General features: G+C 38.6%; 1 protein-coding gene across 10 annotated transcripts in view; it reads right to left on the bottom strand.

Annotated features, from left to right (window-relative positions):
- Window positions 1-9118: 9118 nt before the first annotated feature.
- Window positions 9119-22841, bottom strand: part of ADGRB3 (adhesion G protein-coupled receptor B3) — a 448620-nt gene continuing 434897 nt past the window's right edge. For 7 of the 10 annotated variants that reach the window (XM_038130254.1, XM_038130259.1, XM_038130260.1 and 4 more), the window contains 3 exons: window positions 20247-20282; window positions 11853-11957; window positions 9119-9940 (listed from right to left, as the gene is read on the bottom strand). In XM_038130254.1, the coding sequence (XP_037986182.1) occupies window positions 9752-9940; window positions 11853-11957; window positions 20247-20282 (330 nt within the window). In that variant the 3' untranslated portion in view covers window positions 9119-9751. The remainder of the gene's footprint in view (window positions 9941-11852; window positions 11958-20246; window positions 20283-22841) is intronic. The other 3 variants (XM_038130263.1, XM_038130264.1, XM_038130265.1) reach the window with 3 other exon arrangements.

Here is a 22841-nt window from a genome sequence, read left to right as displayed (position 1 = left end):
ACTGGAAGAAAACATTCTGAACACAAAATTTCAAAATGATAAAAACATAAAAAATTACCTAAGAACCCAGGGTTTTGTAGTCAACACTTACTGGCTAATAACTCATACAAAATGTGCTGTTGATTTCCATATCTATTGTAAACTCTGTGGTGTCTTCAGATCATTGAAGTTTCCAAAGTTCTCCAGTGCTTTGTGATTTTAGGTGTACTGAAAACGGAAGAAATGATTGTCTAACAGAGGTCTTAACCTCCTATTTAGATGCAAAACCTGGATCCTCTCTTGGGAACTCATTCCAAACCAGATGAATAATGGATGTTTTCTTTCAAACTTTTGGAGACTTTTTGCATTGAGTTCTTAAGAAGTCCTGATGCATACTTTGAAGGCTGTCATCCTCAAAGAGGGTTCTTTATTAAAATAAGGGATGTCTTGCTATGTAAATATTAATTGCTGTGAAAAGAATGAGCTTTACTTCCGTTACCAAAATTAATTAATTTCTTTACTACTATCACAGTTTAAGAGGAACATAGGGCATTAGGTGACCATTGTAAAGTAAACAAAAAACAAATTTAAAATCTTCTTTTAATTTCATACACATCTTTGTAATGAGCTTTTTCAAAAAAATAAAAATTTCAGGTCAAAGTTAGTCTCTTCGCTTTGAATATATGTACACATTGTAATACCTTTTAATTGCCTGGATAATTGTCCCTGTTGTGGTTTAACACCAGCCAGCTGCCAAGCACTGCACAGCTGCTCACTCTCTCCTCCACCAGTAGGATCCAGGAGACAGTTGGAAGGGTAAAGCTACAAAAATCATGGATTGAGATAAAAACAATTTAAGGCAAAAGCCATGCACATGAGTGAAGCAAAACCAGGAATTAATTCACTGCTTCCCGTGGGCAGGCAGGTGTTCAGCCATCTCCAGGAGAGCAGGGCCCCATCACACATAACTGTGACTTGGGGAAACAAACACCCTCACTCCCACCTTCCTCCTTCTCCCACCCACTGTACACATTGACCATGATGCCACATAGTCTGGAATATCCCTTAGGTCAGTTTGGGTCACCTGTCTGGGCTGTGTCTCTTCCCAAACTCCCACGCAGCCCCAGCTTCCTCAGCAGGCTGGCAGTACGAAAAGCAGAAAAGGCCTTGGCTCTGTGTAAGCCCTGCTCAGCAATAACAAAAACATCTCTATAATTAATCAACCCTGTTTTCAGCACAAATCCAAAACACAGACTCATGCCAGCCACTGTGAAGAAAGTTAACTCTACCCCAGCCAAAACCAGCACAGTCCCCAAAAGATTGCCATCATGTTATATAACATGGTGCTGAAACAGATGATTTGGAACCTTTTTTTTTCTTGAAATTACGTATGATGAAATTATGTACAGTTATTTCAGACCAAGAATTAAGCATGTTTTAAAAGTTTATAATATTCTCTTATTTTCTTAGTTGAGAGATAATGATTTTTTAAAATATATTTTCCATACAAAACGTGAAAGTCACCATTTGTGGCACAGATTAGGGTTGGACTGTAATACAAAACACTATTCCCTCCTTTCTCATGCCATGATAATTGGAGGGTTTTTTATGGTATAAGAGATTTTCCTTTCTACTTCTGTGTAACCTCCCTTGAGAACTGGTTGGTTTTAAACTAATTGGTTAGGGAGCCACTGAGAAACCATCCTTATGTTTTTGTGTCAATTATAGTGTGTAATTTTTCTCAGATGGCATGGCCTGAGTCTACCCACTAACTGCTAGTGGCTTTATCTGCTCTGAGGGGGGGATTTTCTTTCCTTCTTTGCATAATTATTTGCTGGTCAGAAGACAGTATGAGGAAGCTGGAAAGCTTCCCCATCCTACTCCTCTGAGAAAGGTTTGAACCACCACCTTCTGGGTTTCAGGAAGGCATCACACAGTATCCCTGTTAAACACACTTGTCATCGCCTCCAGTCTGGCCTCTCTGTAAACAGAAATAAGAGCATTGGAGGGCTATAGTCCAAAAAAACTGTAGCTTGATTGTTGCCCAATTGTTAGGAGATTCTCATGGAGTGAAAAATCAAGACTACAGTGCCAGGCAAGCATTCATATTCTAGCACACCATTTGGGGCTGAAATCTAACATCAGCTCAAAGCATAACACTGTAATTTCCCTGGCCCAATAACTCTGTCATGCCTGCCTGACCCATATTTAATCTTCCAGAATGTGCTTTTTTTACAGTCTACTGATACTTGGCAGCTTAAATTGTCCTGGGCTGTGGGCCTTCACCTCTCAGGAGGATGAGAATCTGGATAATACACATCCAGGATTTAGAGGTGTAACAATAAAATTATAGAGAAAGTGAATTCTCTACTTGAACTGAGACGAATGTTCAAACAAGGGGCAGGCAAGTTGGATTCTGATTAAATAGTGGCACTGTGTGATAGTGAGGGTAGCTCTGACATTCACAGGAAGTTGGGAGATCTGACATGGCACCCATAATCCCATGCCTTCCTGAATTAATAGCTGGAAGCAGGATATCCTGGAGCATCTGAGAAAATCTCCCCCTGGAGTGGGATTCCCATGTTACAACTATCATCATTTTAGATGTGGGGTGAAGTTTTCATGTCAGTGTGCAGTCCCCATGTAAATGTTTCACAAAATGTGGGCCATCTCATATTAACTGCATCCTTCTTCTAGTAAAGCTGAACTGGCTTTTAGACACCATTGACTGTATTGACCTATTCTTCAGTGATTATAATGGGAGTTTAGACTTTAGCTCACAAGTTGATGTCTAAATCCTACTAAATCTGGTGCTTAATTTAGAAGAATTTTATTGCCCTCATGAGGCTTTTAAATTCTTTGTGCAATCAATCTGTACTTAGGGAACTGGCTGAGTCTAGCTGGGCTTCAGAGGTGCTTCTCTTTTTCTGCAGGTTGCAAAAATAACTTGGATAGCTACAATAGACAGAATTAGATTGCCCTGCAGAGTTCTGTGTCTTAAATATTGATAGGATGATGTTTTGGTTAGAATTCTAAATTAGACAGAAGGAGTCTACCTATCTGTCTTTACAAATATATAATTCTTGCTTCATTTAGGAACCTATTTACTAAAAAGAGCTCTGGAAATATTTTTCTAATACATAGCTCTTGAAAAGAGCATTAAAGAAAGTGGTTGGGTCCAAGGAGACACCAAATAAGAAGTTGAACATCTACATACATACACACTAATCAAATCCAGTTTGGGTGTGGGTTTTTTTGGGTTTTTTTGGTTTGTTTGTTTTTTTTGCAATTTCCTGAATCAATAATTTAGGGACATAATTCAAGAAATCATTCAAGTGGTAATAGGAATAAACACTATTTTTTTTCTGTTCTTAAAACTGGATTCTGAGAACCAGATTTTTAAAGTATTTCAATTCTTAAGGATTTGATCCACAAAAGGACTTGAATTTTTTGATGGTCAGCATTGCATTATGTAAGGTTTAGGTGCCTGTTTCCTACACTTGCCTCCATAGGTTAAACAAGGCACATTATCTGCTTGTACAGTGCATACAAAGTAAACATCTCCAGCTGGACTTCCCAATAGCTGCCCAAGATAATCAACAAGAAAACAAACACTGAGACTAGAGCTGTTCCTTAAATCCCATCTCTATTGAGGACCTTAAGTCACAGGGATGAGCAGACACCAGTAGCAGATCCCGAGCCCTTCCCTGTCTTAGATGCCCATTCTATGTTTTCAAGAAGAGTTAGGAAGTGATGGGCATCACTCTGAACACACAGCTAGAGGAAGGAGGTTCACCAAAATTGAAATAAAAGCTGAGAATTCAGCACACTTCCAGGGTGTGGGAAAAAGCTACTACTCCATCTGAAAGGATTCACACAGTCCTTGCTCAGTTTTGGACTGTCACCTAGTCAGTGGGCTGTAGCAATCTCTCTGTCAGTCTTGGTGCAACAGTGCAACTTAGGAAAGAAAGTCAGCCTTCATGTCACCAGGGAGAAGAAGCAGCAGAAAAAAAAAATATTTCAGTGTACTCATCAAGATAATTACTTAAGAGAGGCTGCCCATTTCTTGCTCAAAGAGATGGTGATGCCTTTTCCATTAAACAGTGAGATAAAATAATAAAAGTATAAGTATTTCTGAGTTTTTGTTTTCTCCTACTGAATAAAAAGGAATTTTAGAAGCTTCCTCATTGAGTTTTTCCTTTTTCTACATGAAACAAACAGAATACTCTAATGAGTTATGGATTTACTGAACTCGTTTAAGAACTTTAGCAGACTTGAAAAAGCTGTAAAGGACACAGGGATAGTTGAAATCAGAGAAGGATTTCTACATGGGAACTAACTGAGCAGGGGTTTGTAATCCTGAAAAAAGAGGCAACTGTGGGGCCAATCGCAGTAACTTATATAGTTGAGGGAGGAAGCTGAATTGGTTAGTTATTAACTGTTCCTCATAAGAAGTAATGTGCTATAAAATGACACCAGTGAAGAACAAACAAGAGGATCAGTCCTGTAGCATAGTTAATTGGAGTAACTCTGTGCCACAGGATGGTCCAATGCAGCTTAAGAGGCAATTTTCTCAAAACCAGATAAATGGCTCTTACTTTATCTTACAATTGTAATTAATGGACAAAACACTTCAGTGGGAGTGCTAGGGTTGGTAGTCATGCCTATCTTACCTGTAATTGAATTTCTCTTAGTGAGGCCCCTTGTGCTTTCCTTGCAAAGAAAGATGTTTCTAAAAAAGTAGAAAAGATTACAGCATTGCACTGTTTGAGACCCGGCTAGAAATGAATCACAGCTCCCCAAGCACATATTCAGCTGGGTACCTCTCTGGATTCCTCCCTCAGCACACGGAAGGGGTTGGATTGCACAAGTGAGCCCTATGACACTTTTTTGAGAGAGGGTAATAAAGTTTGCTCATACAAACTGCTTCTGGTGCCTTACCCAGAGATGCACCAGAGCCTCGAGCTAACGCTTGAGGAACTGGGAGTCGGCTATCAGTGCATGTCTCCATCTGCTGATTGCCAGCAGAGATTTCCATATCCCCTGTATAGCCCAAGGGAAGGCACACTCCTGATGCTTCCAAGGGGGAAGCAGGCCTTTTGTTAAACCTGGTCTGGCAACTATGGGAAACAGAGACAAGACAAAGCATCTGAGAGCATTTCTCCTGATGTAGCTTGGGGCTTGGATGTTTTTTCTCTTAATTGTTTGTTTTTGTTTGTTTTTAAAAGAGATCGTCCCAGTTTAATCCTGTGTAAAACAATATTAGATGATTTATGTCTTATCATCATGGAAATGAATGATGATCTCAAAGGAGGAGTTTCAGGACAACACTTCCAGGAGCACTGATACATCGCTAGAGAAGAACTTTGACTCAGTAGTTAATTAAATGGAAAAGATCTCTAGCTTTTTGTGTCTTTTGTCCCAAATCTTCATCATAAATAGTCATCAGCATTAGATATATGCCAACATTAAACCACTGGTACTCCAAAGGTGCATCAGGATGGCAGCACTGCTATCCTACCTCTCATCCCTTGTAGCATCACTTACACTTTCCTCCCTTCTTATCTCCAAGAGATATTCTAGAGTATGAGCTGAAGTTTAACAGTGACTAATTCATAGTTTGCCTCCAAGTTTCTGGGTAAAATAACAACACTTTCACAAAGGCCCATGTAGCAAATAATTTTGGTAGCAACACAAAACCCCCTTTACATAGCCTTGGATCTGAAATCCTGGACATCTTGAACTCCTGTCTGAGTGATCTTTGGCTGCTTGGCTAGATTTCCTGTATGCATTGCTTCCCTACACTGAAAAGTCCAAGCCATATTTTCTTTATCATTAACTTGCCAGGGAAAAAAAAAAATCTTTCCCTGAATAGTCATGTAAGAAGGAGACAGAGGAACTGCCTAGGGTTTTATACAACTGTTATTGTGTGTTGAGAAAATGATACCTTTAACAAAAAAGATCTTTGCCTCTTGTATATACATCTAGGGAATATGTATTTTGAGTTGCTTCTGGGTAAACTCTGGGCTGAGCTCAGCTGCCTCAGTCTCCTCCAGTGCTAGTGACATAAACATTGTCTGAGCCCACAAACACCTGAACCACCCTCAAACACCTGAATCTTTCTGTAGCTGCAGCTGGACCCCAGCTGAGGTAGCCAGGCCATGCAGAGTGGCACTAGCTGGCAGGCAGATGCAGGGCCCCCTGTCATGTCTGTGTCTAGTATGATTTAGGGAGTCCTGAGTTAATTCTTATTTGCATATAATAAAATGCCAAACATCTGCTCAGTGCTTTATCAACATTAAAGCCAGTGCATAAAAGTTTGTACTCTCCTGCTGGGCTCAGTCTGATATGCATAATTTCAGAGACATTGAGCAGAAACTGCATGTATGAGTGGCATCTTGCTTTTGGGAAACAAACTCTGTTTTAATAGGAAGCAGTCAAATCAGTAGGTAAATATACTGGATTTCAGCATACTTTTAATTTCTAAATATGAAATACATAAGAAAATAAAAATGCCTAGTCTTTTCTGCTCAGAGCAGCATCAACTCTAAATAAAGAGGCACTGAATGTTGCTGCCCATACACTGAAAGCACATCTGTGACTGCTGTGTGATACGCAAACACCCAGGCTAATGCTAAACCTGAATCCACTGGGTTATTAATAACAGCACAACTGGGTCAGCAGCATATTGAGCGTAAACTGATTTATCGTGTTTCCTGGGTAAGTTTGCAGCCTACCCTAAGCTTTCTACAGTTGTAACTAGACCGTCATTGAACAGGAGTTAGGTGATATAAAGCTTATATAAATAATTTCTGCATCACAGTTATTGAAATACCAAGGTGTTCAAGATTTGTATTATGCTTAGCTCAGTCAAGGAGGATGCTAAGGCTTATATCTGGATTCAGGGGTCTAAGCTTCTTCATTTGGGCTCAAAAATTATAAATTTTGTAAAACATGCTCTTAGACTTCTTACCATATGGAATGAAATCCCTAAAAAATGTGCAGTTTCTGTTGTATGTAGTGAGAGGTTTTTGGTGCACTTTCTGATGTGAAAAGTCAGGAGGCTGCATAGCCAGCCTTGCCATCTGCCTCCTTCTGCATCAGCCTCTTGAAAAACGGCCAGTTCTGTTTGACTGATGTATCACACTGTAGAATGACAGAATCATAGAAACATCAAGGTTGGAAAAGACCTCCAAGATCATCACGTCCAACCTTGACAGAACACCACTCTGCCAAATAAACCAGAGCACTAAGTGAGACATCTAGCTGTTCCTTGAACACTCCAGAGATGGAGACTCCACTACATCCATGGGCAGCTCAGTCCAATGATCAACCACCCTTTCTGTGAAGAAATTCTTCTTGATGTCCAACCTAAACCTCCCCTGATGCAAGGGAGACCACATCATCATCCTGTCACTGGTTGCCTGGGAGAAGAGACCGACCCCACCTGGTTACAGCCTCCTTTCAGGGAGTTGTACAGAGGGATAAGGTCTCTCTCGAGCCTCATTTTCTCCAGGCTAAACAATCCCAGCTCCCTCAGCTGCTCCTCATGGGACTTAGACCCTTCTCTGGACATGATCCAGCATGTCAATGTCCTTTGTAAATTGAGGGGCAGAGAACTGGACACAGCACTCCACATGTGGCCTCACCAGTGCAGAGTGCAGAGGGACAATCACAGCCCTGGTCCTGCTGGCCACTCTTACTGTTAGAGGCCGGGATGCCATTGGCTTTCTTGACCACCTGGGCACACACTGGCTCATGTTCAGCTGCTGCCACCAGCACCCTCAAGCCCCTTTCTGCTGAGCAGTTTTCCAACCACTCTGCCCCCAGCCTGTAGCATTGCAGGGCGTTGTTGTGACCCAAGTGCAGGACTTCACACTTGGCCTTGTTGAACCTCACAGCGTTGCCCTCTGCCCATGGATCCAGCCTGTCCAGATCCCTCTGCCCGCTTGCCTTCCTGCCCTCCAGCAGATCAACACTCCTGCCCAATTTATTGTTGTCTGCAAACTTACTCAGGGTGATAGAACTACATCATCTAACCTCCAGGCACCTGAGCCAGTTACTGGACATGGTACGAGGCTGGTGGCTAGTTATTTCTTACTTCTTTAAAGATTTAGACCCTGAGGCATTAGATTAGAGAAGTCTTCACTCAGCATGAGGTGCCAACTCAAAGCAGGCAAAGTCAGGCTCCCTTTTGTGACTTAAAAATACCTTATGGCCAGGAGAAAAAATTGGCAAACTGAAACAGTTTCTGAAGATTGGTCCTAAGGTTGATCCTAAATACTTTTCTCTTAACAGATGGATGCTGATCTTCCTTTTCCAACTCTGTGGGTTAAGTTCTCACTGACACGCCTCTATTCTTATCTTTTTTCTTCCTAAGCAGATTGGTGGTCATGTTTTCTTCCTCTCTAAGATCTCTCCAGCTAGTAGGTTGCAGCATATTCACTACAGCAGGAAAAAAAATAGTTTTTGAAACTTTTTTCTAGAACTATGACATCTGAAGATTTGAGATATCCTTCCATCTCTGTCCCCTACAGCTATGCTGTAGATGAGATTTTTGAAGATCTGGTTTTGATTCTATGCATGGAAAAGGAAATTTAATCTTTCTATTCCTAATAGCTTAACTGTATTTTCAATACAAAGAATAATCACATTCTGCTTGTGATTTATGATGAAACTGACTCAGCTTTTTTGGTTTGGTTCATTGTTTTGTGTTTTTTTTGGAATCTAAAATACTTAGGAACTTTTTTTTATCTTGAGATCATTTTTTTCTTGTACAGCAAGAAGACCATGCACAAGATTCTAAGTCAGTGTTTTCTTTGGGTGCTGTGCATTGAAACTTAACTTATTTTCCATTATTTGTCTTTCTACAACTAGACAAAAATTCTTATAAAGCAGAAAAATTCAATAGTATTCAGACAAGTCCAATTTATATGGTACATTGTTGGAAAAAAAAGCCCTAAGAAAATGCAGAATGGCTACGAGCCTAGTAATATGATTTAGAAACTTTTTGCAGAAGCTACATACAACATGCTATTAAAACTGCAAATACATATTCAATACTTGTGTTTCATAGAAAATTGCATAAATGTTCAAATTTAAGAGAAACAATATGGAATAAAATGCACTAGGAAACTGATATGTAGACAAAGGTTTATTTACACCATACAACATTTTAAATATTTTATACACAGCTGCAGCAGAGAAAGCTATTCTGAGCTTTCCAGAGAAAACTGCAATAATAAAGATGTGAAATATATTATTCATATAAAAGTGAGATTATTACTTTATTGCATTTAAAGCAATGAAGAATGTAGCTCAACAGACATTCATTTAATGACAAAAACTTTGCTTTCATATTATAAAGTAAAAAGTGTAGTAATGGCCAAACAGACTGTTATAAACTTTAAAAACTGCATAAATATATACATTGTGCTTCATGGTGAAGTTTTTTGAAAACTAAACCAAATGAAGCTGTTACAACATGAATCGTTGCTTGAGGTTTATCTATAAAGATTACCTTACAAATCCATTCCACGGGTACTTACAACACACGATGGTAAGAATTGTACACCTGGTTCTCCACTAGTTGCACCAGTGGGAATATACTGTACGAAAAAAACCACTGACATTTGGCACAGGAAGAGCCTGACATAAAGGAGTTGCAATGTTCAGACAGGAGTCTCAGGATTGTCAGGATTCCCAAAGTCTTTTTATTGTCAGTGCACTGAATTATTTTTACTTTGTTTCTGTTTTGTTCAGTTCTTTTTTGTTAAACTTCTGTTTGAAAGTCACCTTCTTGCACGTCTAAAGGCAAGTTCAGACACTTCTCCCATTCTGCTGGTCTGAGTTCTAAAGCGTCTTTTGCCTCTGTGTCTAATACATTTATCGTTGTATAGTGTTGGTAGTCACCTGTGGTTTTGAAACTGTCCCATGGAGCCTTGCTCGGTCCTGAGTTCTCCTGAAGACCAAAGAAAGAAGAATTAAAATCAAGGATGAAATAATGCAGTTTCCATTTATAAAGCTGATTGCTGACGTGCTCTCATGAGACACAGAAGCTGGAGAGGGAAAATAGCTTTGCAGGGCGCCAGGCTGCCGGGTGCTCGGCACCGCTGAGTCTTTTTCTCTGCGAACAATCAACACTTTGGCAGGCTCCTCACCTGAGCTGCCAGCTTAGCCCTTTCTTTCACAAGAACCAATGTGTGAGGAATGGGCTGAGAGATCCAGTACCAATAGACATCTTTCTAAGAGTGGGAGAAAAGAGGGAGAAGAGAAAGGAAGGTAACAGAGAAGAGTTTGTGGCTTGAAATATGGAGTGGCTTGAAACAGACTGCCAGCTGGATTTTAAATTGTGGCAGGTGCATGGCAGAATGACAGAAACCTTGAAAACGCTGTGAGAGCCACCTTACCTTGCAGGTGGATGAGCTCATGTATATTAGGATTAACAGACTGAAAGGTGGTTATTTTCTACTGAATGATTTCTTATTTTTTTAATGCTGCCTTGTATAAGGTAAAAGACTTTATGGACGAATTTAATTAGAGATTTCTGCTGCATGATGGGTGGGATTTAGTTGCTAAAATCCAATATATATGCACCATCTAAGATCCCTTTGAACTTTTCTGCTTTATCTCTTCACGTGAGGTGCAGATCTCCTCTGAGCCCTGTAACATCGCTGCCTGTCCTGTGCTGTACACCAAGGCCTCTGTCTAAAATAGCCTGAGATGCCTATATTTAGGTACCTGGATCACTCTCTGACTGTCTCACAAACAGACCATTCCTCTAGGCAGCTTTTAGTAGCAGACTTTTCAAAAGCACAGCACCAATGTGAAACAGAGTAAACACAACTCTTCCACTGAGATTCCCTTTGAGATTTTGAATTAATTCAAGCTTTATGTGAATAGCAAATCTCAAGTAGGGAGACAAATGAAAATGTTACATGTCAGCTGATCTCAAAAGAGGGAGTGAGTGAGAACTTGAAACAAAATAACACATATCACAGATAAAGGTTCATCAAAGAATCAGGGCTAAATTTCTGCTGGATTAAGATGATGTAAAAGATGTAAATCCATTGGCCTCACATCTGCTTAATACCTCTTCTTCATGTCTGAAAGCAGCTCTTCTGAAAAAGTTACAGAATACAATGATTCTAGCTCAGTTTCCTTTAATATACAAGTTTCACATTATAAAATTATATAAAAATATTACTAATCAAAATACTACTGATAAAAATATGTCAGACTAAATTAGCTGTTTTAATTAGGTAGAATCAACTATTTCCTTGCTCTCATTATCAGGTGTAGTCAGGGTGTTATGCATGTGTGTATGAGTGTGTGTGTGTGTATAAATTTGAATTATGATGATAGCAGTCTCAGCTCAGGATGATTTAATTTTTGCTTTTCCCATGGTAAATATTTATAAATCTATTTTGGAAAATACATGGCATTACAGAGATCTTGCGTGCTTTCTGGACAATTGCAAGTAAGTACAGGTAAACCCATCTGGACTTGTTTGTAGTATCTAATTTATTACCTCCTTACCTAGCTAGAGGAAAAGCCTTATTGGTCAAATTATATCAGTGAGCTGCTTTCTCTGCATAAAGGCCCTTAGGCACAGCAGGCACATACAGATTTGAAATGCATTCCCTACAGTTCAATTACTTGTCATCTATAATGATGTTAGTGAGTTAGTTATGGTCTAATTGTAGAATGCAGCAAATCTTGTCATAGGCTTGATTATTGAAAATAGCTTTGGTTCTTATTTGTGAGGCACCTAAAGGTGAGGTCTTCTCGGGAAATGTACTGGAGTCAAAAGACTCTTGTTTCACTGTTGTTTAGGATCCACCATATTTTAAATATAATAGAAGGACACTTACCATACTGCCTGATTTTGGTACATCCCGAAATCTGTCCAGAGTCTGAAATTTCTGATTTAACTCTTGAAACAATTCCATATGCCTCTTTCTTGTATGCATGACCTTCTGCAAAATGGAATATACTTGCTTATACATATAATTGAATCTGGTAGTTTTGTTTTGTTTTGTTTTTTAAGAGAAGCATTGCGTTTTGCAACATAATAAAGTAAATTGAATTTGGCAGGGTCATCTTTCCCCTATAGGTTTGACCAATGGAAGTGAATTGCCCTGGCCATTCCCTCTGCTGTGTTTAATGCTCCTCCTGCGTACAAGAGATTGTTTTAACCCTATGTTTATTGAGTTGCTGAAATTAGGGGTCACTAATGTTAGCTTGGAAGTATCTTGAAAGTAATGACAATTTCTCAGAAGAATATTTCTCTTGCATATGAAGAATATTTTCTAGAACTTCTATTTTCAGCATGGATGCTTAAATTTTAATTTCTACAGGAAAGCACAGCACATTTTAATGGTCCCTGTTGGAATAATTTTTATGAGAATGCTGAACTCAGAAATCTTTAGTCAAAATGGAAACCCCCCAAATGTTATGTCTTTTTAATTAGACATCTTCTTGTCATTCAAATCATCATAAAATGCAGTTGAAATTGCATTCCTATTAAGAAAAGTAGGCACATTTTTTTCAACTGCATTCATATTAAGAAAAGTAGGCACATTTTTTCAATTTTATTTGCTTTCTTATTTCATGGACAAAGAAATTGGAAACTGCCCTCTCTCTAGCCCATGCTGAGGGCACTCTCCCACAGAAACTAATTATTGGCATTCCTGTGGAAGAGGGGTCCACAATGCACACCTCAGTGCACACATACCAGCCATGTATCTGCCTGGGCAGCTACTTGGAGAGTGAAGCCTGTTTTTAAGCCTAGGTTGTAAGCTATGCTCATCAGAGCTGTTTTCAAAGGAATTCATGATCAGTTATGGATTCAGAGCAGCCTCTGAAGCCAAGCTGAAGGCTGCTTACTGTTTGACCAGTCTCATGGTTCTGTGGCCTGGATGGTCTGGGGATGGGAGGGTCTGAGGATGCTTCACCTCAGTCCAATAGTGGATGGGCTTAGCTTTGCTTTTCTTAAGCTTTGTAACTGCTTGAACTTGAATTACAGCCAGGGCAGCAGCAGGAATGCCGACAGACGAGGTGCAGAACACAGGCCTTTGTGCAAGTCCTGATTTTGTGTCAAGCCTGATTTTCCCAGGAATTTTGAGTGAAATTTATGTATGTGGTGCTTGAGTGTGACCCTTTCCATCAAGTAACACCCCTGCCAAGCCTAGGTTAGTACCTTTTAAAATGGAGTGGCAACAGCTGACTCTCCTTTATCAATGCCAATTTTGTCTTTCATTTGCATTACATCTTTAGAGATTTCTTGAAACGTGGCTGCTCTTTTGGCCAGGAATTTCTACTTCTATGGTCTAATACCCTTATTAAACTTAATACAGCCACATAGTAGCTTGAGAAGTTGTTCACTTCTGAGGAAAGGAGTTTGGCAATATGTCTCACAAAAAGACACAAGACATCAGCAATTAAAGACCTATTAACTTGAGTTGTGGGGTGAATAAGGGAAAACCTTTTGCAGTATTTGGTAATAAACTCCTTGCAAAAGGCAATTTAACTAGACATAGCTATCAAAATTTACGAGGGGAGTTTTATTTAAGTGACTTCCTAGGGATTCTTTTCAGACATTGCTGCTATGGTAGACAGGAGTATATAGCAATTTTCATATACATAAAATTAAAAAAAAAGGGTTCTACCTCAAATATTATTATTGGTTTTAAAAAGGAGACATGGTCATGGGAATAAAACAGTTTTGGTGGGTTAAAACACTGGCTCTAAAAAGCAGGAAATAACATAAGGCTGTGAAACAAGTATCTCCATTTGGAAACTTTTTAGTAGAAAGCTGGGACTAAAGAGAATGCTACTTTCTGATATCTTTTCCTTAATCATGGACCCAAGATGTCATTAAATAGCAAACATGAATAATGCAAATGTCTTACTCAGTTCATTACATTATTCCTGAGGAGAAGCAGGTGGGAGGAGAAATAAAATACTTGCACCGGGAAGTCTGCCAGAAAAAAAATCTTTACATTTTATTCTTAATAGCAGCATGACTGGTATGAACATGTACCCATGGATCTTTTGGTTACTTTGTGTTTTCCTGGCTTCCATTCCATAATTCCTACCCACTGACACCCACTCCCTCCCTATAGCTTATAAAGAACAATCTGAACTGAAGGTGCAGCAACTTAAATTTCCAACTTTAACTCTCAATTTCTGGACTGTTTTAAAATTTTTGGTTAGAAAGCACCATCTTATCTTCTTTGAAGGAAATATGTTCAGTTGGGTAACTTTTTCTCTTTTATGATAAAACAACCTACAAAGTATTTGTAGCATGTTATTCTGTTTTCTCTATTAAATGGGCAATGTGGACAACACCCCTTTATTACTTAGAAATACTAAGTTTTAACAATACAAAGCTGGAGATCTTGACCACTAATACTAGGATGACTCTAGTAGCATCAGGATCTGAAAAGGATGGAAAATGAACCTGTGCTGCCCTTTTTTCTTTAGGTGCAGCTGTACAGTTGCCCATTGATGCTGCATCCCTGCCAGAAGCACCAGAGTCAGAAACCAGGCTGCAGACTCAGCCTCTTGTGGTGTCTCCTGAAGGTTCCATAACTCTTGTGCCCCATACCCTTAAGGGTGTCAAGCTGAATTGACACCCCTTCCAAATTTCTACCCCCACTCTTATGTCATATATAGAGTGCGTGTTTTGAAGAGTCCACGCCTTACTCTGATGATCATCTACTCAAAGTAAAGGATTCAGAGTGTGGATGGCTGTCAGCAAGATGGGGAGAACTTAGAACATAACTCTGTAACCAGCTCCCTTTTTTATTTATGATAGGGCTTTAGCTGAACTCTAACTGAAGACAAATATACTCATGAGTATTTAATGACACCCCACCTGCAGTACTGTATTCAGCTTTGGGGCTCCCAACAAAAGGTTCATGTTGGAGTGAGCGTAGTGGAAGGTGACAAAGGTGATCAGAGGGCTGGAGGACCTCTCCTAAGAATTCCGACTGAGAGAATTGGGGCTGTTCATCTCTAACAGAGATGAGAAGGTTTTGGGGAGATCATATGGCAGCCTTATACTACCTCAGGGGGGCTTGCAAGAAAGCTGGAGAAGGACTTTGTACAAGAACATATAGAGATAGGACAAGTGGTGATGGCTTTAAGCTGAAAGAGAGTAGGTTCAGATTAGATATAGAAAAAAGAATTTTATGATGAAGGTGATGAGACACTGCAACAGGCAGCCAGAGAAGTTGCGGATGCCCCATTACTAGAAATGTTAAAGGCCAAGTTGGATGAGGCTCAGCCTGGTCTAGTGAAAGGTGTTCCTGCCAGTGGCTCGGGCTTTGCCTAGAAGACTTTTAAGGCCCCTTTCAACCCAAGCTTTCAGTGATTCTATGATTTGTGGTCAGTCTCATAAATAACAACATCAATATCATCATCATCATCATCATCACCACTACCAGGTCATCTAATTTGCCTTGGAGATTTTCTTCATTGTTGCAGTTAAAAATGTTCTCTCTCAAATCTTGAACAAAGCAGCTAAGTTGAAAGAACAGATGGGGGAATGCCTTCCCAGCCCTCTAATGGAAACATGCTGTTGTTTCAAGATGTTATAGGTATGATCAGTTGCCAGACTTGGTAACAGGAAATAATTTTTACCTGCAGGCATATTTTTTTTTACCTTTGCCTTAAAGAGATGTCTTCAGGTTAGTAGGACAATGATTTTAAACTTTTGTGAGTTATAGTAGTATTGTAATAAATAGCTATGGCAGATGATATTCTGAAAGAATGCAGCTCCAGCAACCAGTGATCAGTTTAGCATTATTGTTGGTGCAAGTCTACTGATCTATGGAAAGGAAAGAAGACAGTCTAGTATTCATACTTCTGGGTATCCTTGCTCTCTCTCAGAGGTGGAGATGACTTGAATCCTGGCGATCAGGGTAATAAGGCATTTTCTGAATTATAAGGCATAAATGTTGTTAACAGAGTAGATCCAATGAATGGCTGATAGAAATAAGAGAGTTGGGTGACTGGGGAAATCCAAAAGTCAGAGTGTCTCACAGAATGTAGAGGTAATTGTGATCTTGAATCCTAAAATGCATGCCAATAGTACTATTTAGCTCTCCTGTATGTTTTTGTAACTGCCAGCTCTCACCTATTATAAAGCCCTCCTGGGACTTTCGACAGCATCTGTATTTCTGTTCAACATAATTAGAATGAATTTTATTTGATCTGACAGCTAACTGTTAGTGCTGAGACTTAATGAAAAAGCTACCTGTCCTGCTGTAGGGAAAAAATGACAGGAGTTGGAGGGCACTTAGCTGGGGTTAGCACAGCCTGTGGCAGCAAGGATCCAAAATGTCCAGACCAATAATTTTGCTCATGTTTTGGACACCAGACTGCATAAATGAGTCCAAACTTATCTTTATTAATAGCAAGAAAAGAGCTGTAAAGTTGTTTTATGTTGACTGTTCATTTAGCAAACTTCAAAGTTCAACTAGACTAGTCTGTGTTTTACAAAATCTATCCGTGGATAGTATTTATGTGGCAGAAACTATTATGTATACTTCCTGCTGACAGACTAAGCCCTGTTTGTTCCACTCTGTCTTTTTTTTTTTTTTTTCCTATGTGAAAGGATAATTTAAGAGTATAATGGCAAGCTATTTAAAAAGGGAAAACAAGGTAGAGGTGCCCAGTTTTGATACCCCCCTCTCTAACCACCTTGTGATCTATGGTAAGTGCATGAAAGTTTTGATGCCATCCTTTTCTCTCTCCCTTTCTTTTGACTGAGACACATTTTCTATAACAGAACCCACACAGAAACAGGACTTTCATCATTTATAATCCATTGCAAGGGCTCTTAAAATGACATCTGTATTTCTGCATATATTGAGGATAACAGAGACAGGGAGTATTTTGTGATGTTACATATTCTTAGTCTAGTTGTGTTCACATTGCATAGCAGCTGGCTTTGTGTTTCTTCTGTGGCTCTTGGAGAAAAATGGCCTTTCTCTTTTTTTTTTTTTTTTTTTAATTTATTTTTATTGTTTTTCTTTCAAATTATTTATATTAAGGTGAATGTTCCAGTGGAAGCCACTAGAATAATCTTTTCTTTTTTTTTTTTCTTTTTTTTTTTTAATATGAAACCATGAGTCAAACATGTCCAAGACTATTCTCTGGCAACATCTAACATGGAATGGTCTCCATGAATACTAAACTCTATTAAATTCTCTTAGTCTAAAAGCAAATTGTCTATTGTGAATGGTACCCAGATTGAAATGAGTTCCTTAATGACACACAAGAACTTCTTGGAGGGACAGGGGTGGTCCAGACAAAAACAGTGAAAGTCTTTCTAAAAATGAATCCATTTAAAAGCTGGCATTTTTGGCACCCAGGTATATTCCCTCAAATGTCTAATTTATTAAGATAGACATAGCTGGAGTATTTGTCTTGAATGTATATAGAGACACGTGTGAAAGGTTGAGGGTGTAGAGACTGCAGAGAGAGTGTTAAAAGGAAAAGGACAGAAGTAGCCAAACTTGTCCCACCCTTGTCCACACTGCATACTTAACATTTGTTATCTTCTGAACCACATCCATGTCATTTTATGATTTGGAATCCTCAGAAATATGGAAAGGCATTGTCTCAGAGAGTGCCAGCTGGCACTGGTCACAGACAAAGCAGAGAAAGTGTTAAACATTTAAGTAGTATGTTCAATCCCTTTGGCTTGATCTTACCTCCAGACTGTATTCCATTTTGCAGTCAAGCTGCTTTGGGGTATCCAAAGAGCAGCATTTTGGCCACACCACATCATTTCAACATTTTTTTGCTTTTTAATTTTATTATACCTTAGACAGCCATGCTATGTGTAGGGATACAGAAAAGTCCACAGACTTAATCAGAAAAATCATAAAGCTGGGGGGTGAAATGGGGTTAGTCTGCATCAATACTTGTAAAACACAGTAGCAACTGGCACAGTATTGCTGATGCTCTCAGTTCCTCAGCACCTCACTCCCAGTGGTCCCATCCTTTACTTTTTACAAAAATGTATTTTCCTGCATTTTAATAGTAATTCTAAAAATACTAGGCCATGGAACAGCAATTTTGCAAACAAGTTAAGAAAAAGGTGTAAATAAACAATAACACACAGCTGGGATCAGTGGCTGATACCCCAGAGGTCTGTGCAGCCCTTCAGAAGGACCAGGACACAGAGTGGGCAGAGAACTGTCTGAAATTTAAGAGATGAAAGCGCAGGATCCTGCACCTGGAGAAGAACAATCCCCTGCACCAGGACAAGCCTGGTGCTGACCTGCTGGAAAGCAGCTCTGCAGAGAAGAACCTGGGTGTCCATGGACAACATGGAAAAAGAAGCATGGATAACAAGTTCTCCATGAGCCCGAAGTGCCCTTGTGGCCAAGAAGGCCAATGTTGTCCTGGGGCGCATTAGGAAGAGCATTGCCAGCAGGTTGAGGGATGTGATCCTGCCCCTCTACTCAGCCCTGGGAGGCCACATCTGGAGTGCTGAGTCCAGTTCTGGGCTCCTCAGTGTAATAGGGACATGGAGCTCCTGGAACAGGTCCAGTGGAGGGCAACAAAGATGATTAAGGGATTGGAGCATCTCTCTTTTGAGGAAAGATTGAGAGAATTGGGCTTGATCAGCCTTGAAAACAGACAACTGAGAGTGGATCTTATCATCATAATCTGAGCCCATCATTATCTGAAAAGCGGTGTTGAGGAAGTTTCCAGGCTCTTCCCAGTGGTGCCAAACAACAGGTCAAGAGGTAAAGGGCAGAAACTGATGCACAGGAAGTTCCACCTAAATATGAGGAAGATATTTTGTTGTGCAGGTGGCTTTGCACTGGCACAGAGTGTCCAGAGAGGGTGTGGAGTCTCGCTCACTGGAGCTATTCAAGAGCCATCTGGGCACAATCCTGTGCCATGTGCTCTAGGGTGACCCTGCCTGAGCAGTGAGGTTGGACCACATGACCCATTCTGTGGTTCCTTCCAACATGACCCATTCTGTGAGTCAGCAAAACCGTGTGAGTCAAGAGAAAATATATAATGAGGAATCCTGTTTCTTGAGAGCAGAATATGTACCTCACTGTTGGTGTTTGTTTGGTCTTGGATTATGTTCCTGAGTGACAGGAAGAATGTTCTAGTATCTGTTGCCACAGAGAATGCTCTCATTGTAATATTTCTAGTTTTCAATGACAAAACCGCTAAAGTTTAGAATTCTTTCTATCATTACAGTTACAAAACTTCTGATTGAATTTAATTTTAGAGTTGCTTGCTCATCAGAATTTTGCTATTGTTTCATGTATTTCTTCTTCCTTCCTATGCATCCTAAAAATCCTAAAGCATATTTAGGGTAATTGCAATCCAGGGAGTTTTTGAGTTATAGCTGGTATGTGCTGATCACAGGCTTTCAAATTTTAGTCCACAATCTTTAGGTTCTATACAAATATAATTGTTCAGTTTCTTTGGAGACACACAAAATGTATTATATCAAACTACTTCTATGCATGAATAGACAACCTATGTGAAAACCTCAAATTATGAACAGCCCCTTGAAAACTAACTGCTGTATTCCTTCTGGTGGAAATCAGAGAAAAAAACTTCAAACAAATCTCTAAGAGACTTAATTGTATTGACTGAGAACAAAGTGGTCATTAATGAACACAACTAAACCTTCTCACTCAACAGGATCTAAGTCGGAAATTATGCATATCCAACCTAAAGAACCTTACATGAACTTAATTTTTTATATAGCATGTGATCCATAAGCTTTGACACCTGCAGCACTATGTCATTCAAAATTTGACACATTCATAATCACTGCTTGGATGTAAAAATCATATATCAGTAAAGTAGTATTGAAGAAAGATAAAAGAAATTATTGAAAATCTCTTGAGCAAAGCAAACTTCTGCTGTGATTTAGCCTGTCCTATAAAAGTGTTCAGTAAGTAGAGAGCCAGCCAAAAAAAAGAGAAAAAAAAATCAAAAAAACCAAACCCAGATGAAAATGAAAAGGCAAAGAATTTAAAAACTGAAATCATGATGGTTAATATTGCAATATGACAGTCTGATCTCAGAATATTTTGCAAACAAGTTGCACCAAAGTAGTTTTAATGAATTGTTCGTAATGTTTTGTACAGTACCAATTGAACAACCCTATCGCATTTACTATGCCAGAAGGCTAAAATCTGCTAAAATGAACACTTCACATTTACTTTTAGGAAAATACTTTTAATATTCAGGAATAATTCAGTAAAACTTACTTCAAAGTCAAGGTCCGAATAACGTGATTTTCTTCTCTATTAAGCAGTAAAAAAAAAGAAAAAAGAGGTTTTATTAACAAGGGGACTATTAAAATCATATTAATGAGTCTAAATAACATTATTTTTTTCCTATCAGGTATATATTAGGTATTTTGTAAGAAGATAGAGATTTTTATCTTGATAATTTATGAGTAATGTGTGACTTTGCATAGTTTATTAGACCAGTATCATCATATTTTCTCTGAAATAAACCAGAATGCATTTCAGTGGGATGCATAATGTGCATGTTATTTGCATGCAATTGAACCTGTTGGCGTATAAAATATTTCTGTACTTTCTGTGGTATTTGAAAATTATCATCATATTTATACATTTTTACACAGGTACCTATACATATCTATGATTTAGACTTTTTATAGGTTTACAGAAATTGATTCTTTCCTACATCAGGCTTACATTGGTACAACTCCATTGATTTTAATGGAATAAATGACAGCAAAATCAAGCCGAAGCCACAGCTTCAGCTTGTTTGTTTGCAATGGCAATCTGAATGGAGAAAGCAATGACTTTGTTTTAAACTTATGACAAATCTGATTCAAAGCATCTGATATAAAGCAAGAATGATTTACTAGTGAAGTAATCACTTGTATAAAATGCAACAGAATATGATTGCTTAGACATGTTACAAATAATTTAGCACAGAATTTTTTAGATCCAAAAAGAAATCAATTATAAAGTCAAATTATATCAAAAAGAAGCAGAAATATTATAAAGAAGGGATAAAAATATATTTTTTTCTTTTAAAGTTGGAAATTAAATGACTTGCAATAGATTAAAGAGATGTGGAAGGAAGAAGCTAGGTTGTGAGAGCTGAAAAGAATGCAAAAAAATTGAGAATGAAAAAAAAGATACATTCATCTTCAGGAAGGAGGGTTAAAGAAGAAAAAAGTACTCCCAAACCCATAAAGTCTTGTTGCTGAAGCTTAACTCTAATTTTTATGATGGGGTATGATGGCTTTAAGTTATGGTGAAGAAACATTTTCACACTGCATTTAATTTCTTCAGTGAAGAAGAATCAAACTCACTAAGTCAAGAGGAAGAGTGTTTCTGATTTTGATTTTATTTGGTTTAACAAATCTGCAGGTTTTCGTAAGCTGATTTGTTTTCCTGAAATTGAAAGGAAATATTTTACAAGTCTTCCAGCTGTAAAAAGTGGAAGATGTTTGGTCTCTGAGTCCTTGATTATACCACTTTGTGACATGTTGCCTGGTTTTGTAGTAAAATTTTAATGCTCCAATCCACAATAATATAAGGAATATTACTGCAACACTGTCCACACTCTGATGCCTGAAGGGTTCTGAGGCTCTATAAAAGAACAGTCTAGGTTAAAACAACCAACAAATTAAGCTTTGGAGAAGCTATCTCTAATCATCAAGGCCTGATTTAAAGAGAATCTATGCACTTGTGATGAGGAATGATCTACTTTTAAGGTACAATTAGACCACATCTACCACTAAAAAAGGCTCAGCAGCTACAAAATAAGAAACATGTACAACAGATAATGCAGTGAAATCTACAGAAGTAACTTTGAAAAATGTCTGAAAAAGCTATTTTTAAGTTATAGTTCAGTAATAAACCTGATACCAATGAATACTAAGTAAAAATATAGCAAATTTAGGGAAAAAAGTTCAGTTGGCTAGGTACTGTGATTTGTAAAATTGAAACATTTGTATATTGCTTTGTGCACTTGACTGCAGTGAAAATATTCCTGGCATAGCTGGATTATTAGGTTTAGCACCCAGACAACTCTATCACTGTTTACATGGTGAAAATATATAACTATAACAGACTGCAAATATTCAGTTGTGCTACTGTCAGAGAGAGGTAAGTATTGCAATTCTGCTGTAAGTTCACACCAGTTATGACCAACATATCATATAACACAGGTTTTTCTCAGTGAGGATTTTTCTAGGGCTCAACAAGAACCTATAACAAAACCTTTTATTTTAAAGTTATATGATAAGGAAGATCTGTTCTGTGCTTGTGCTTCACGTTTTTTGTGTGGCTGCATACAATGAAATACATCACAAGTGCTGCCCAAGCATAAAACATAAAATGTGTGTAACTGCCACAGGAGCAGCAAAGTTTTGAAAGCCGAAGTATGCTGGTTATGAATGTGATCCTGAACCATGGAAAGTTATTTGCAATATTGTCACTGACACCACTAGGTACACGATCAGGTCCTCCTGGCTGCTATGTTGTAGTCCTGAAATGACAGCAGTGTTATTTTTTTGAGAGGGGGAACGTATTCAGAAGCATTAAGTCATTGGGAAACTTACAAGGATGAAGGAGTTTCCCTTCAGTCTCAATTGGAAGTTGAAATTTTACTCAATTGTTCTAGTTTCTGTATGATGCATAACAGCCATGAAAATAATTGCATTAATTGTGACTGCATATATTCTTTTTCTCTTATATGAAGTTTGTTATGTCTCTTTTGGCTGACGAAAATTGAATTTTCCACACATACCTAAACGCTTTCAGAAATCAACCATCTAGCTCATTTTACATATTAAACTGGCAAAAGGCAACTGAGTG

Source organism: Motacilla alba, chromosome 3 (assembly GCF_015832195.1).
Source record: "Motacilla alba alba isolate MOTALB_02 chromosome 3, Motacilla_alba_V1.0_pri, whole genome shotgun sequence".
Taxonomy (NCBI): domain Eukaryota; kingdom Metazoa; phylum Chordata; class Aves; order Passeriformes; family Motacillidae; genus Motacilla; species Motacilla alba.
The sequence above is the reverse complement of the archived record's forward strand: the minus strand, read 5'-3'. Positions and strand labels throughout refer to the sequence as shown.